This window comes from Canis lupus, chromosome 16, assembly GCF_048164855.1.
Source record: "Canis lupus baileyi chromosome 16, mCanLup2.hap1, whole genome shotgun sequence".
Lineage (NCBI taxonomy): Eukaryota > Metazoa > Chordata > Mammalia > Carnivora > Canidae > Canis > Canis lupus.
In genome coordinates this window covers 25,968,663-25,985,023 of record NC_132853.1, presented here as the reverse complement: position 1 = coordinate 25,985,023, position 16,361 = coordinate 25,968,663, and the positions used below count along the sequence as shown (strand labels likewise).

Genomic DNA, 16,361 nt, shown 5'->3' with positions numbered 1-16,361 from the left:
CACTCTCTCTCAAATAAATAAATAAATTTGAAAAAAAAAATTCAGGTGCCATATATGTGTGAGTATGTTTCTGGATTTTCTGTTCTGTTTCACTGGTCTATCATCTATCTTTGCACCAGTACCATACTGGTAAGACTGGTAAGATAAAGACTGGTATAGGATGATTTCTTAGAAAATTGCAAAACAATAGAAAAGAATTCTGTTGTGAAACATCAGTAGACACAGTAAATGTCATATCAGACATCTTCCCCCAAGAACCTCAGATAATAAAATTACCATCTAGAAATTATTCTAGAACACGTTTAAGGTACATAAAAAGCAGAGATCACAAACAGGAAAAGCAATATTTTTTTTTAAAAAGACTAAACTGACTTTAAAAAGAATCAGATAGAATTTCAAGAAATGTAACATGTACTCCTTAAAATTGATTGAGAATATTCATTGATTTGATTTTCCAGTGGCAAGTCTTAATTAAATAAAAGGTAGATTTTAACTGTGGAAGCATAAACATGACCCCTGATTATTGTCCTTCCCAACTGCAGGCATCAAACAACCTTCCATCTTTTGTTGTGACATCCTAATGCCAGGAAACATGAAATAAGCAGGAAATGTTCTGAATAGGCTGGACACCCCAATGGATTCATCTCCAGAGTCTCTGGTCTGTTTTAAATGTTAAATGTGACATTTAAAAAAACAAGATTTTATTTTACTTATTTTAATTATTTGAGAGAGAGAAAAAGAGCACACAAATGGGGGGCAGGCAGAGGGAAAGGGACAAGGAGACTCCCGCCTAAGCAGAGAGCTGGCTGCAATGAAGGCGCTCTATCCCAGGACCCTGGAATCGTGACCTGAGCGGAAGGCAGATGCTTAACCAACTGAGCTACCCAGGCACCCCTAGGTGTGGCATTTTGGTGAAACACCACCAAGAGGGTAATGCTAAAAAATGACTCAGCATGATAGAAATTCAAAGGAAGCTTTCCGGGTGGCTAAGCAGTGAGCGTTGGAGGAGTGTTTTTAATGCTACCTAAGCAAAAATAAGCCCTGCCTGGCTGATTGAGGCTTAGGTTGTGTTACAGGCAGCTGACATAGTGATCCATTCTCCACTGGAGAGTGGAACCAGGTTTTGGAGTCACACCTGTATTTAAATTCTGGTTGCACCAGTTATTGCTATCTCTGGCCCAGAGTGGGCATCCAGGCTCTGAGGCCTCCGTTTCCTCCCACTCCAGAAGTCCTAACAAAGCCAGAGTACACACAGATTGTGCTTGTGGCCCACTGAGTCCTAAAGACCCTTAGGAAGTAGTAATGGTAGAAATTTACAATCTCTGTGTCAGTCACTGCACTAGATGTTTTATATACATCACTTCATTTCGATCCTCATGATAGCCCTGAGATAATAGGGACAAATATAGATGATTCCCCCCATTTTATTTGCCCAAGATCACATGCTGAATCACATGCTAACCTATGTCTGTTCTAGATTCTTTCCATAACACTAAGTTGCCTGACTTGTGGCTTATTTCAATGCTTTTTACATCCAGCTTCCTTCTGAGCAACATATTTCCATAAAATTTTAAACACTGGCAAGTAAACAAAAGGACGCTGCTGATTTTCTTGGAGTTGGCTTTGTGGTCTCCAGGACGGTCGTGTTTCTGTGGCAGGTCCGGCTGCTCCCCTCAGCTGTGCTTGCAGCTCACTCTTAATGTCAACCCCTCAACCAGGACAGGCTTTATTGATCTTTATTGGTGCTGCCTTCAAAGCCTGAGTGGCCATCTGAGAGGATGGAAGAAACCAGTAAAAGATGGGATTCTGGGGAGCCATCCCAGGTAGAGTGGTGTTTTTACGCCCCAGCACATTTGTGGAGCAAATCTGGTGCACTCATAAGGACAGCTAATGAGTACAAGTGAAGTTCAGTCCTTTGTGTAAACAAGGGAGAGCATGTGTCTGAATGTAATTCCGACTGCATCAAGGTCATTTTAGAGCTGGCGGAGCTCTATTTGTCTTAGGAAATCTCGAAAACTTTTATAGGGAATTCGGAAAATATTTTCAGCCAGCAGGAAAGATAAAATCCCTACACAAAAAGTCCAGGCACGGGCCCAGAGACTGAACAGGCAGACTGCTGTAAAACCCCCGTTTAATAAGGCATTAAAATGCCATCGACCTGGACACATTAAAAAAAAAAAAAAAAAAAAAAAAAAAGAAGCCATGAAAACAAATACCATTCAAATAATTAGGATCTTATGCCTGAGGCCAGCCTGATGCCAAGCAGGGACTTCCCTGCAGGAATCTGTGCTGAGCCTGATCCCCGGAAAGAGGGATGGGCTGAGACAAAAGCAGCCCTGCGCCCCGGTTTTCTCCCCAGCCCCCCTCGACCGCCTGCCCCTTGGTGCTGAAGCCAGTGCATTTGAAGTGGTCTCTCTCGCCGACCTCGCCTCCCGCGACTTTCCCGCCCGGCAGCTCCCGTGGGGGCGCGGGGCCGGGGAGCGGGGGCTCCCGTGGGGGCGCGGGGCCGGAGAGCGGAGACCCCCGTGGGGGCGCGGGGCTGGAGAGCGGGGGGGCCCCCGTGGGGCAGGAGAGCGGGGGGGCCCCCGTGGGGGGCGCGGGGCCGGGGAGCGGGGGCTCCCGTGGGGGGCGCGGGGCCGGGGAGTGGGGGCCCCGTGGGGCCGAAGAGCGGGGGCTCCCGTGGGGGGCGCGGGGCGGGGGAGCGGAGACCCCCGTGGGGGCGCGGGGCCGGAGAGCGGGGGCCCCCGTGGGGCCGGAGAGCGGGGGCTCCCGTGGGGGGCGCGGGGCCGGAGAGCGGGGGCTCCCGTGGGGGCGCGGGGCCGGGGAGCGGGGGCCCCCGTGGGGGCGCGGGGCCGGGGAGCGGGGGCCCCCGTGGGGCCGGAGAGCGGGGGCTCCCGTGGGGGGCGCGGGGCCGGAGAGCGGGGGCTCCCGTGGGGGCGCGGGGCCGGGGAGCGGGGGCCCCCGTGGGGGCGCGGGGCCGGGGAGCGGAGACCCCCGTGGGGGCGCGGGGCCGGGGAGCGGAGACCCCCGTGGGGGCGCGGGGCCGGAGAGCGGGGGCCCCCGTGGGGGCGCGGGGCCGGGGAGCGGAGATCCCCGTGGGGGCGCGGGGCCGGGGAGCGGGGGCCCCCGTGGGGGCGCGGGGGCTCCCGTGGGGGCGCGGGGCCGGGGAGCGGAGACCCCCGTGGGAGCGCGGGGCCGGGGAGCGGGGGCCCCCGTGGGGGCGCGGGGCCGGAGAGCGGGGGCCCCCGTGGGGGCGCGGGGCCGGGGAGCGAAGATCCCCGTGGGGGCGCGGGGCCGGGGAGCGGGGGCCCCCGTGGGGGCGCGGGGGCTCCCATGGGGGCGCGGGGCCGGGGAGCGGAGACCCCCGTGGGGGCGCGGGGCCGGGGAGCGGAGATCCCCGTGGGGGCGCGGGGCCGGGGAGCGGGGGCCCCCGTGGGGCAGGAGAGCGGGGGCCCCCGTGGGGGCGCGGGGCCGGGGAGCAGCCCTGAGCCGCCCCAGGGAACGGCCGGAGCGCGCCCCCGACGGCCGCCGCGAAGCTTGCAGCGCCCAGCTTGTGCGTTTCTGCTCCGACGGGGACAAGGAGGCATTTGAAGGCCTACTTTATTGGGTAAATATGCTCCAAATCGGGGTGAGGGCTGGAGAGTGAACTTCTGTTTACGAAGGTAGCTGTGAGGGGGAAGGCTGTCCTTTCACCAGCTCCTGCAAATACGGAAGCTGCCTCCCAGCTATTTCCTGCCGCGGGGCTTCCGAACCCTGAAGGCCAGGTGCACCGCCCTGCAGCTCATTCCCGCCCTCCCCTCAGGTGGTTTCCGAGGGCTCTGCCCCAGAAATTTATAACGTAAAGGACTTGTCTTCTTTTCTGGGTGATCCTGTGTCTGTGGCACCAGCGTGGCGCAAGGTTGCCCGCGACGACGAAGCGATGCCTCGCGGACCTAAGTGGAGGAGCTCGCAGACCCTTGCATTTTATTTTATTTTATTTTATTAATTTATTTTTTATTGGTGTTCAATTTACTAACATACAGAATAACCCCCAGTGCCCGTCACCCATTCACTCCCACCCCCCGCCCTCCTCCCCTTCCACCACCCCTAGTTCGTTTCCCAGAGTTAGCAGTCTTTACGTTCTGTCTCCCTTTCTGATATTTCTCACACATTTCTTCCCCCTTCCCTTATATTCCCTTTCACTATTATTTATATTCCCCAAATGAATGAGAACATATAATGTTTGTCCTTCTCTGAGTGGGACCCTTGCATTTTAAATCGCGTTATGTCTCTGGTACAAATGGAACGGGCCTGGTATTTTTCGCCTTTTCATTCACTTTTAAAACTGTTTAAAAACTTCCTATCTGAATTTGGGTCACTGATCAATGTGACTTTTGTTAAAGACTCCTGTAGAGAAACTTGTGACTCTGAATCAATGTTTCTAATGTTCTGTTTCTTCCTCTTCCCGTAGGTTTCCCTTTCTTCCAAGAGATGGTAATCACCAGCAAGATTTGACAATGAGAGATAGGAGAAAGGGAGAGAAAAAGAAAGAGAGACAGGCAAAAGAATGAAAAATATAATTAAAGTCTAAGCATTTTCCAGGGTTAATTTGAATTGGACCAGTTGGTTTCGTTTTGCAATACAAAAGAAAATTTCAGGCCTTGGGGCCTAAAACTTTCATTAAATTCAGCTTTGGTGAGTTCTAATAATACAGAGGTTTATTAAAAGCGTGAAAAATGTCATTGCAGAGGCCTTCCCTAGGCAGCAGCCTCACCTCTTGGGTATGACTCATGCTTCCTCCATGGCCGCCTGAGCTGTAAAGTTGTGGGCAGGATATTTAAGGTCCTTGAGTCTTTCTTGCCATTTTACTGGGATCGTGGCCCAATTAGCCATCTTGCCATCCAGAGCAGTAGCTGGACAGCAAAAGTGAGAGAGGGGCTGGTTGCTTAGGGCTGTTGCAAATGATTAGTCCAAAAGGGTAGCGTAAAATTTAGAACTTAGTCCCCCGCAGGAGTCTGCTGGAGGAAATGAAGGGATCAAGAACATGAGAGGAGCACTGTGGCTGATTGTTCCCGACCACAGCCACAGGCTTTTCTGTGTGTGCCGGAAATTGACCTCGTCAAAAGCTGAGGATGCAGGCAGGGCAAGGACAACGATAAGGCAGGTGATGATGCTAAATCATCCACCTCTCGGAGCCGATGAGATTGCTCAATACCCTGCCAACCGTTTCCCCTCCCTAGTCTATAAAGAGCAGTGACTTTTTTCCCATGAAAATGCAGAAATGAGCATGGACTGGTACTGACTGGATCACAGGAAGCTTAATAATTGCAATTCCTTTCATTTCTTTCTATTTTCATGCAGAGCATCTCATGTGGCCCACGAACCAAGCCTAGAACTTCTAGGTTGGCAGCACATATAGTACTCATCCTTCTTTGTAAAGAGGAAATCGGAGCCAAGGAAGACTGAGGGACTTGTCTAAGGCCTCCAGCAAAATAGTGGCAGAGTTGGGACTTTCTTTTAGTAATAGAGTAATTCCCCCTGTCACTGAGTATGGCAGCGAGCTCTGAATGAAGAAGTGGAAAGCTCAAGCTGTCTCTGTTGGAGGCACTGGTGAAGATGGCTGGCTTCCCTGCTGGAGGGATACCCTTTCCTAAATGTCCTTGAATTTTATCCTGAATCCTGGATGAGCCCCAAGCCCCTGGAAGTGTGAGGTACTCAGAGGGCTGGAAAGACCAGGCAGGATTCTTCCCAGCATGGCCCTCTCGCTCCCCTTGGCACTCCATACCTAACTGCGCATAGGCTTTGGCATCTGTTAAAGGGGGCTTAACTGTGAGACAGGAGAAGCAATAAAGTCCCAAAAAGCAATAAAAGGAATTTAGCAGAAAAAAAAAAAAATGTCTGCATCTTTTCAGCATCTAAAATGAAACCCGTGCAGACAGGCATCCCATGTTAGGGGAGGGGGGCAACATTAATTGAGCACAGTTTTATCTGTATTATCTCATTTAATATTTTCTATGACCTTGGAGGAGAGGTAGCACTTTATTATTCCTAATTAACATATAGGGAGGTAGAGGCTCACAGAGATTAGGCATAGACCTGATAAGTGGTGGGGCTCCAGGCCCATTCTCTCTCCACTGCCTCGCTGCCTCTCTATCTGTGGGATGTCACCTAGAGCACAGACCCTCACAGTGACTTCTCTAGAACCCCTTAACCTCCATACTTAAAAAAAAATCTCACCTCCCTTCAGCAAAAAGCTTTCAAGCACACATCCCAATATATTTATTATTTATACAGATTTACTCCTGTACTAATCTAGACATTAGCTATTTGAAAAGGATGAGATAAATAGAGAAATAGAAAAAGAAGTTTCTGTATTTCCTTCTATTACCCTTCTTTGGAGAGAGTCCTGCTATAGATTCAAAGTCCTGGATATAACTAAGAAATTCATGGCTGCAGACATTATTTGGAATTATAGACCTTCAGTGCTGCAAGGGTTATGTGTAGCTGGGCAGAAGAAGGAAAAGGAGGCTCAGAAAGAGGGCAGATCACACAGCCAGTGAGTGAGAGAAATGGGACTAGAACCCCCATCTTTGCACACCCAGTCTCAAGCTCTTTTCACTGCTCTACACTGGTATAGGAAGCCGAAAGCTCATTTTCTTGGGCTAGAAAACTCAGGGCTTCAGTGTGACAGGCCATAGCTTAATGCTTGAACGTTCAGTGCTGTGTCTGGAGTAAATTCAGGTCCATCGATTGCTCTGAAGAGACAGCCCTTGCCTTTGAGTCTGGGCTACAGAACATGTGGGCTAGGCCGTCAGCACGTGGGGTCTAAGAGAAGGAAGACTGTGCTGTGCTGTATTTGGCATTATTAAAAGCAGCTCACATAGTTTCCATCATTCCTAATGGAACCACGTCATTTTACAGACCCAGCCCTTGCTTCAGGCACCCTTGCTAGGAATTCTTGGTGTAAAGAACGGTGTGACTCCAGAATGTGTCTCTTCCAGGTCATCCCAAGGAAGAACTCTGCAATCAGGAGTTGCAAAGGCAAGAAAAGGACACCCTGGCTCTGCCACCCAAGCCGAGGGGGACTTGAGGCCATCCCCCAAACATTTTAAACAGTTGCTTTAGAGGTACTTGGATTATCTACTAACTCTGCTAGTTTGGACCAAGCTGACCCAGCCTCATGGACAGGATGAGACCTAATGCAGTAAGAGCCTACCTCCCGCTGAGGTAGAAGGCAACAAGTTCATGGCCAACCTGTATGTTAAAGGCAATTATAAATCTAAGTGCCACAGATTCTTTACTAAATTATATTTGGTGGAGTCTCCCACTTCCTCAGACCTAAATCTTTTTTTTTTTTAAAGATTTTATTTATTTATTCATGAGAGACACAGAGAGAGAGAGAAGCAGAGACACAGGCAGAGGGAGAAGCAGGCTCCATGCAGGGAGCCCAACGTGGGACTCGATCCCAGGTCTCTAGGATCATGCCCTGGGCTGAACGCAGGTGCTAAACCGTTGAGCCACTCAGGGATCCTATTTATTTATTTATTTATTTATTTATTTATTTATTTATTTATTTATCCCCTTTAAACCTAAATCTAAAGAAGGTTCAGATTACAGCATTCTAAGCAACTCACCTGGCCCAATAGCTCATGTGCAGGTAGGATGATGAGTGGCTCATCAGCTGCTGTCCCAGTTCATACAGGCACCTGCTAGAGAGTTCAAGCTGAGAAGGGATGAAGGACTAAAGGAGCACCATCATTTTCTAAGCATGCACCTTGTCTAGGTACTTTATGTAGAGAGTCATGTTTGGGGGCTTCAATTCTTGTCTTTGGTTTTGTTTGAGTTTTCTCTTCTTGAGGGAGAGACAAGGCTGGTCCTATCTTAGCATAGGCTGAGTGGTCTATAGAAGGGCTTGGGAGAAGGGACAATTTGGAATCCCTGAAAGAGAAAGAGATATAAGGACATAGAAGGCAAATGCTGAAAACTGGCCCCAATCTACTACTCCTGGGCTCATTTGCCCCCTAGCAAGCAATTGGATAAGACAACAGAGAGTTGTCAGTATGAGCATCACACTTTCGACGCAAGCCTATAGGGTAGGAGGGTACTCAAGTAAGCTTGTGACCCTGGGCTGGCCTATGACCCTACAAAATGAGCCACAGGAGTGCCCTGCCCTCTCACTGCAGCTGTGCTGGCAGCCAGCGCAGAGGAATCAGGCCAGCCCAGGCTGAAAGCAGAGTCCCCAGCGAAGGCAGCACTCCTATGCTTGAGCAGCCTCTTGGGAGCTTGGGCAGTTCCCTGGCTCCCATGTCCGAAGGGCCATCACCTCCTGAGCAGTGCTTTAGTGCCCTGGAGTGCTGAAGAGTGCCCTAGAGTGCCCTAGAGTCCCTAGAGCTTGAAGCTCTGCAGCCTCACACAGCTAACACTAGAAAGTAGGCAGCCCAGACCCAAGCATTTGCCGCTACGGTGGACACTACCAGACCCGTTGAAAAGAGAGAAAAAGTATACAGATGTAAGTGAACTTTAGAACATAGAATCGGCATAAATTAGCGTGTGTTTGGGGGTGGGCAGGTAGGGAACTAAAGCCCAGGTTTCCGACTTGAGCAATGAGAGGTATTTACCAAAACAGAGAAGACAAGAAGATGAACAGGGCTTCAGTTCTGAACTGAAGGGCTCAGGTCTGAACAGAAGGAGTTGGAGATCCCGACATTTCTTAAATGGAAACATCCAGGAGACCATCTCAGGAGAGGGAAATGAGATTAGACTTGAGGTCTATCAGCATATATTGGTGAAAGAGCCACGGAACCAGATGGCATCATCCAGGGAGAGCACCTAGTGAGAAGACACGGCTTAAAGCCCTAGTCCTTGAACAACAGCCGCATTATGGTACTGGGCAGAAGAAAAGGTGCTAAGAAGGAGAGCCTGAGAACCGGGAGGAAAACAAATAGGGTGAGGGGGTCCAGAGGTCAGTCTCTGTCCACTTGACTGGCAGCAACAACCACCTCCCGGAATTACTGTCATAGCATTTGTACAGGGTTTCTTTAGTCTTTCTTTTATTCCAGACACTTCTATAATCACGATTTTTCCTTGTTCTTTAATCAAATCTTTTATTACTTTTTTAAAGATTTTATTTACTTATCCAGAGAGAGAGGCAGAGACATAGGCAGAGGGAGAAGCAGGCTCCCTTCGGGGAGCCTGATACGGGACTTGATCCCAGGACCCTGAGATCATGCCCTGAGCCAAAGGCAGACACTCAACCACTGAGCCACCCAGGTGCCCCTTTAATCAAATCTTTAATCAAATCTTTAATCAAATCTTTCAGTTACAGAAGTAATATATGTTCATCGTAACAGGGCAAATAAAACAGAGATATACGGGGGAGCTATCAGAAAAAAAGTACCTCTAAATCTCTTAGCCCCTACCACACACACACAAGCACATGTCACAGGCTCACACATCACACACACACACACACACACACACACAGAATATACACACACCATGCACACATATATGCACACACAGACATTTGTATTTCACACAAATGGGAAACCATGCCTATTACTTAGAATATTTTTTTTCACGTAATATATCATGGTGCTATATATTTATATATTTCATTCTTTTGTTGATTGCTATTTAATGATCTGTAGTTTGGCTGCACTAATATGTTTTTTTCATTCCCAAATATTCTTGAGATCATACTCTATGTTATGATCTTCTTTTTTCATTTAGTATTAAATCAGTTCCCTGGTCATTAAACACACTTTGTAAATATAATTTCAATGACTACATCATAGTCCAGAATATGAGTATATCATAATTTATTTAACCATAATTTACTTTCTGCCAATTTTGGGCTATTAAAATAATGTTTATAATGAACATTATAAAGCATTAAGCTGTGTCCACATTTCTGGTTATTTTCTTTAGGATGCGAACACTTTTAGAGTCTTTGTCCAAGTTACCAAATTGCTTTTTCTAGAAAGACTGTAACAATCTATTCCCACTAGCAATAATTGAGAGGCACTCCCCACATCTTTTCTTAAATGTTTATTAATTTGTTAGATAAAAGTTGTGTTTTATCATTTTGATTTGCATTTCAGATTATTAGTGAGGTTAGCTTTGTTCAAGTTCATTATCCATTTGTAATTCTCTTAAGAAGGAGCTGGTGGCAGGCACCCAAGGCTCTCCATTTCCAAATCAGCCCTTCTTTCACTACCCACTCTACCTCAGAAGCTTCTTTCCCACCCTGGGCTCCAGGAAGGCCCTCTCCTTCCTGTTCTGCATCCCTTGCCATCTGCTCCCAAGCCCCGTGTCCCCTCCTCAGCCCCAGAGCTGGTCTCTGTCATGCTTCTGTGCCTGCCAGTGCCCTTGCTTGGCCTCCCCTCACCCCCTGCCCAAGAACCAAACACAAGCCTACAATTTTTAAGCCAGCTGCCAAGGTCCACCAGCAGACTGAGGTCAGCGCTGACCCTGGGGCAGACACAGCCAGGGCCCCTCCTGCCCCGCTCTGGGCCCCGGGGAAGTGGGGGGCTGCCGCTGGGGTCTTCTCGGCTGGGCCTGTGCACAACTATGCCTCATCTCTTCCTTCCCCACTCTCCTCCTCTCCCCATTATCCCAACTCAGGCTTTAATTTTCACAAATGATACAATTTGGTGGTTTGGGGTTTCTGTAGGAGAATTTCTGTGATCCTCAGAGCACTGGGACCTGTTTGCCCTTGTTAGCGAAGAGGGACTCTGGACGCTCTGCAGACCCCGTCAGGCTGTGGTAATGAGCAGGGGCTGTTTGAGCTGCAAAGTGTAAACCTGGTCCTTCTTAGTGAGACTTCGCAGAAATCCCACTGGAGATTTTTCTGCCCCTGCCCTGTCTACTTTCCTTCATAATGATAAATGGCTGAAAAGAAAACTATCTAATCTCCAAACTGCTTGCTTTTTTTCTACTCTTTCTTCAAGGAGAGAAAGAAGAACACAGTCACATAAAACAGAGTCCTTCATCGCCTGCTTCTCAGGAGACAGTTCTTTCCCTTTTCATCCCGGGCCTGTTTCTGATCTCTGATGGGCTCTCACTGAAAGCTCCTGCCGGCCTCTCTAATCAGCTGCGACAGACGACAGACGCTGCAGTTGCTAGGGTTGCCCATTGAAATTGAATTGATTGCCCGGCCCCTTTGCCATTTTGTTCTGCACACAATTGCTTAATAGCTGTCACCTTGGCTTTGGGTCCCAGCCGGCTGCAGGCTGACTGGTTCCCATTACTTGAGATGGCCAGTGCAAGTTCATCACCTTTACAGGATGTCCCTGATTGATTCCGTATGCCTTGGAGACCTGCAATATATTTGCATAGGAGGGAGCAGGGCGTTGCTGGGGGATGGAATAGAAATCCCTTGGCCTCGGGAACTGCCAGGTTTAGCTGCTGGGCTGGCCATATTTGAATCATTACCGGGCTTCTTGTCAGGAGTCTGGCCTCTGCTGACATAGCTGCTAATGAATTTGTAAATTTTTAAAAAATACAAAACAACCCAGCCTGTCCTAACCTTTGCTGTCGCCACCTGCTGCCTGGGTGGGGACAGCAAACAGAACCATGTTTTTCCTGCCAGAGCTCCGTGCTGGTCTTTTGAAATGACAGTCGCTCCCTCCCTATCCCTTCCCCTGCCTGCCAAGTGGGAGAACTGGGGCTCAGAGGGGGACATCTTTCAAGTGAAATCCTTTGCACTGGGAACTACTTCAATTAGACAGCAGGGGGAATGTTAACATGCCCTCCGGCCTTTTAAGTGGGTTTTAATTTTATGTTGTAAGATAAGACACTGCAAGGCTGGGGCTGCTACTTCTCCAGCAGGCTCCATTAGTGGGGCGAGCCGAGGCCTCTTGACCCCCTGAGGCCCAGCCAAGACTGGAAGTTGGTTTGGTTTTTTAACAATTTGTCAGTCTGACCCAGCTTCTCTTCTCTCTCCTTTTCCCTTTTGTTGTTCCAGGTTCTTCTGTTGTTGGAGGGCAGTTGGGTAGCCGAGCTGCCACTGAGAGCCTAGCCCCCGTTTTCCCCAGTGGCAGGCCCTAGGCTGGAGAGCAGAGCCCTGGGGGAGCTGCCTGTCTATGGCTTCACAGCTGAATATTCATCAGGTTTTTTTTTTTTTTTTTTTTTTTTCTTTCCCCTTCCCAGGCAGGGCACTGGAGAAGCAGACACTTTTCATGTGGCAGGTTTCTGGCCCGATGATGTATGACCTGTTGGCTCTACTGAATGGTGCCCTTTGTTCCAGGGTATCCCATGTGCCCCCTTTTTATTGACTTGTTGATTCAGAGGGGCAGGAAAGTTTCACAAATCCCACTGCAGGCCCTGCTCTCCAGCCATGCCCAGGTGGGGAAGCCCAAGGATCTCATGCTTCCCAGAAGACTAGGAGGAAGGTATGGGCTGCCTAGAGGCAGAATGTTCCTTGAGAGACAGCTTTCTTTACCTTGGACTCAGACAACTGTGTGTCTGCAGAGAGCCTGGGAACCCACATCTAGCTCCCAGTCCTCTGTCTGGGGTTCTGGAAGCGTGGAGTATCCCAGAATGCAGTCTAAAGCCAGAAGGAAAAGAGCAGAGCAGGCATGAGTTAGGAAGAGTCCACCCCTTCCCTTGCCCCCTAAGCCAGGTTCAGTTAAGTTTTTCTCTGTGACCAACCAGCCCAAGATGGGATCCAACAGCCAAAGAAAGAGAAGCTTGGCCTCCTTCCACAGGAAGAAGTTTAATGCAGAGAGCCACCCTAAAGATTCAGGGCGGTGACCTGGGAGAAACAGATGACAAGGTTGACTTTTTACCCAGCAGGATACCTCATCTTCATCCTGATGAAGAAGAGGGTTTAAAGAACACCTATATCCTTGTCTCCTCTTCTTGTGACTTCTCAGACCAGCTAGCTATGGAGACAGTGGACGACAATGAGCAGCTCAGGAAGAGGAGCCATGAGGGAAGGAGCAAGAGGCAAGGGGTTATAAGGAGGAGGACCCGACACACCTTCCAACACCAGTTTCCCTTCTAATTTAATAGGGTGAACCTGGACTGAATTTCATCTCCCTTCTTCCCACTCTATCTTGTGGCCAAGCTTTAGGGATCTGGCTGAGGAGTAGGAAGCAGAGGTCTCTGCAAGGACTTGATTCCTTTCTCTGGGGTGCAGGAGGTTGATGAGCTCATACATCTGACTGCTCCAGGAAGCCCCAGCTTCTCACTCCAACCTGCTCTTCAGTTCCTTGTCAGAAGAAGCTGCACAAATCCCCCAAGAATTCCCTGTTCATAAGACCACTTCCTTCAAACTACCAGGTTGTGTGTTGACTATTACACAGTGACAGATTCTTGTGTGCTTCCTGTCTTGGCCTCCTGGGGTCTTTGTGGGTCCCAGAATCCAGACCCATCATCTGAGGAATAGCAGGCCATCAAAGGTACGATTGTTCTGTTGGCTCTAAATTCCTTCACTCTAGGCTCAGAGGCTCCATGGTATAAATGCTCAGAGGCACAGAAAAAATACCAGCAAAAGGGAGGCTGAGACCATTGCTGAGCCAAGAAATGACAAGTCAATAGTAAAGAGCATCCACACACTTCACAGTTGTAAAATGGCTTTATGTTCCGATACGTAAAATAGAATGTCCACGCTATATAACAAAACACTTGAAGTTCCATATCCCCTGTTGGCTATCGTGTCTTCTAATAAAGTTTAGTCTGTGGTGTCTGTGTGTGTGTGTTTATATATATATTTATATTTATATATATATATATTTATTATTTACTTAATATGTTTTTATCTAAACATTCTTAGTTTTTAACATCAAATGTGTAATAAAAACTTAAATAGATGTCTTTCCAAATACCCCCTCCAGCATTCATTTTATTGTTTATTCATTTGTAAAAAGCAAAGCTGAATTTGACATGTGGCCTGCATTTGTGAGAGAGAGAGAGAAATATATATATATATTTATTTATTTATTTATATAATATATAAATAGCTATTCAGCATGCAAAGAGTTTAGTGATTTCCCAAATTTGATTACAGAGTTCACACCAGCCCCATGGATGGTCTGGTGATGTTCAATGCTAAAGAGCTGGATTAGGGACTACATGATCCACCTCACTGGAGAGTTATCCTTGCTTCTCTGAGCTCACTGGCTGAATTTACTGGAAGAAATGAATGTTTTCTCAATTCTTGTTTTTATTTCTGTTGGGCTTTCTTGCTCCAGAGGCGAGGATTTTCTGGGAGCAGAACAGGCTCTGCCTGGCAGCAGCTCCAATGTGGTCTCTTGGGGACGTTGCCAGGTGAAGTGTGTCTCGTAATTGCCAGTCATAGGATGCAGATGGTGCCTGAGAGGCCGAGTCTTGTACATGAGAGAGAGACTGGACATTGGGGACTGAGGGGAAGGACTTTGTACTGTATAAGAAAACCTGAATGATGACAGAGATGCTATTGGTTGCATCTTCCCTCCTCTGGAAGGAAAAAACATTTTTTAATACCCATCAGGTGGCACTTAGCACATGACCTTCTCTGAAAGTCATCCCTCAGACCTCAGAACTGAGCAGTCAGCTCTACTCTCAGGGTGCACTTTGTGGCTTAGCTGAGCGCATGTCTCGGGTAGTCTCACAGAATCTCCAGAAGCCAAAAGAGTGGGCCTCCTGCTCCCCAAACAAGATTTGCAGCTTCTCTTGCTAACCAAAGGCCAGGAACTCTAAGATGTACACAGAGCCCTCCCACCCCAGCAATGAGAATCTCCCCACAACCTTCCCTATGAGAGAGACCTCACCACCTGGCCCCTGAGAAAATCAAAGATTATATTATCAAAACCTTTAAAGAACTCACATGAACTCTCCACTCCTGTCCCATCCATGCACATATCAAGAGATGTGAGATAACAGTGGACCCAGGTCCTGCAGCAAAAATTGCTTCTTAGATAATTGTGGGTTGTTTTTTTTTCCCTTGTCGTGGCCTCAACTGTAGGTCAGAAGGTGAATGCTCTCCAAGTGTGGGCACGCACACGTGCACACACAGACGCACACACACATACACACACGCATACACCCTACCCTTTGAAATACCTTCCTGTGTTTCTGGTAGCGCAGGCCACCCACAGAGGTTAACACTGGATTAACATGGTCCTGGGGCTGTCCGGGGACATGGAAGTCATCCGTCAGTCCAGTTCTCTACAGTTCCCATTCCTGAATGATACTGTAAGGAAGCTTCCCGGGACAAGGAGAAGCTCTGAGAGTAGAGGAACTCGTTGGCGGCATTCAGGTGCGGAGAGGGGGGCTTCCTCTCACACACAGAGGGGAGGCCGCGCTCCCTCTGGAAGGAGGTGGTGGGCCCCCGCTCCCGGACCTGAGACTGGGAGAGCTGGTTGTAGACACTGAAGTGGCTGTTCCCTGGAGGCTGGGAGCTCGGAGCGGAGATCGCGGGCAGCCGAGGCATCATAGTGGTGGCGGTGAAGTGCGTTGGGAAGGACTGGTAAGGCACAGTCTCCATCGTCTGAACGCTGTAGCTTGTGTACGGTGAGACAGACGTCCACATGTTACAGCTCAGTGGGGGCGGGGGCAAGTCGTCCACTCCAGACACCCCAGTAATCTCAGGCCCTGAACCCGAATACATACAGGCTTCCCTCGGGGTCACCTCACTGCAGTAGGAGGGGCTCAACATCTGTTGGTCGTAGGGAGGGGGAGAGCGGAAATAATGATCCTCTCCCACTGCAGGGGGAGCTTCCAGATAGGATCGCTTGCAGGGTAAGTCCAGATGGCGGGCACTGTCTGCTGGGAGACAAAGAAACCTTCAGGAAGAGCCATTTCCACCAGCCTGGGACCCATGATACCCCTCTGGGATGCCAAAACAATCCTACATTGTCATTCGGGGCTTGCCCTGGACCCGTGTGGCCATGGCACTCCCAGAGTCATTTTAATCAGCTACAGCTTTTATAAGGTGGCAGCAGCCAAGAAGTGGTCAGAGTGTGGACCCTGCTCAAAGGCCACAGGGGACACCACATCAGTGGACACTGAGTGATGTGGTTACCCAAGCGGCATATAGCTTTCATCCTTTGCCACCCTGACTCTTGGGGCTGGGAAGAGGCCTTAATGTGCACTGGCATTCTTAGGCTGGGCCCACCCCAGCCAAGGAAAGTGGAGGCAATTGCCAGACCAAACCAGGCCCAGAGGCCACATCTGTCTGAATTAGCCAGAAAATTAAAGCCACAATGTTTCTGCCTTAATCCTCAGCTCCCAGGAAGGCCTTAGCTAGCCAAAGCTACTCGCAGGCACGTTCCTGTTGCTTTTAGAAGAGGAAGTAAGCCCTACATGTGTTCAATGAAGTCCCAGCAGATTGTTATTATACAGATTCCAACATAACAGTATTTACCAAATTAAGAAATGGAGCTGATAATAAGTAA

General features: G+C 49.0%; 1 protein-coding gene across 4 annotated transcripts in view; it reads right to left on the bottom strand.

Annotated features, from left to right (window-relative positions):
• Window positions 1–10,014: 10,014 nt before the first annotated feature.
• The window catches only part of TBX4 (T-box transcription factor 4), a 35,937-nt gene continuing 29,590 nt past the window's right edge, over window positions 10,015–16,361 (bottom strand). For 2 of the 4 annotated variants that reach the window (XM_072779654.1, XM_072779656.1), the window contains one exon: window positions 10,015–15,732. In XM_072779654.1, coding sequence (XP_072635755.1) covers window positions 15,113–15,732 — 620 coding nt within the window. In that variant the 3' untranslated portion in view covers window positions 10,015–15,112. The remainder of the gene's footprint in view (window positions 15,733–16,361) is intronic. The other 2 variants (XM_072779655.1, XM_072779653.1) reach the window with 1 other exon arrangement.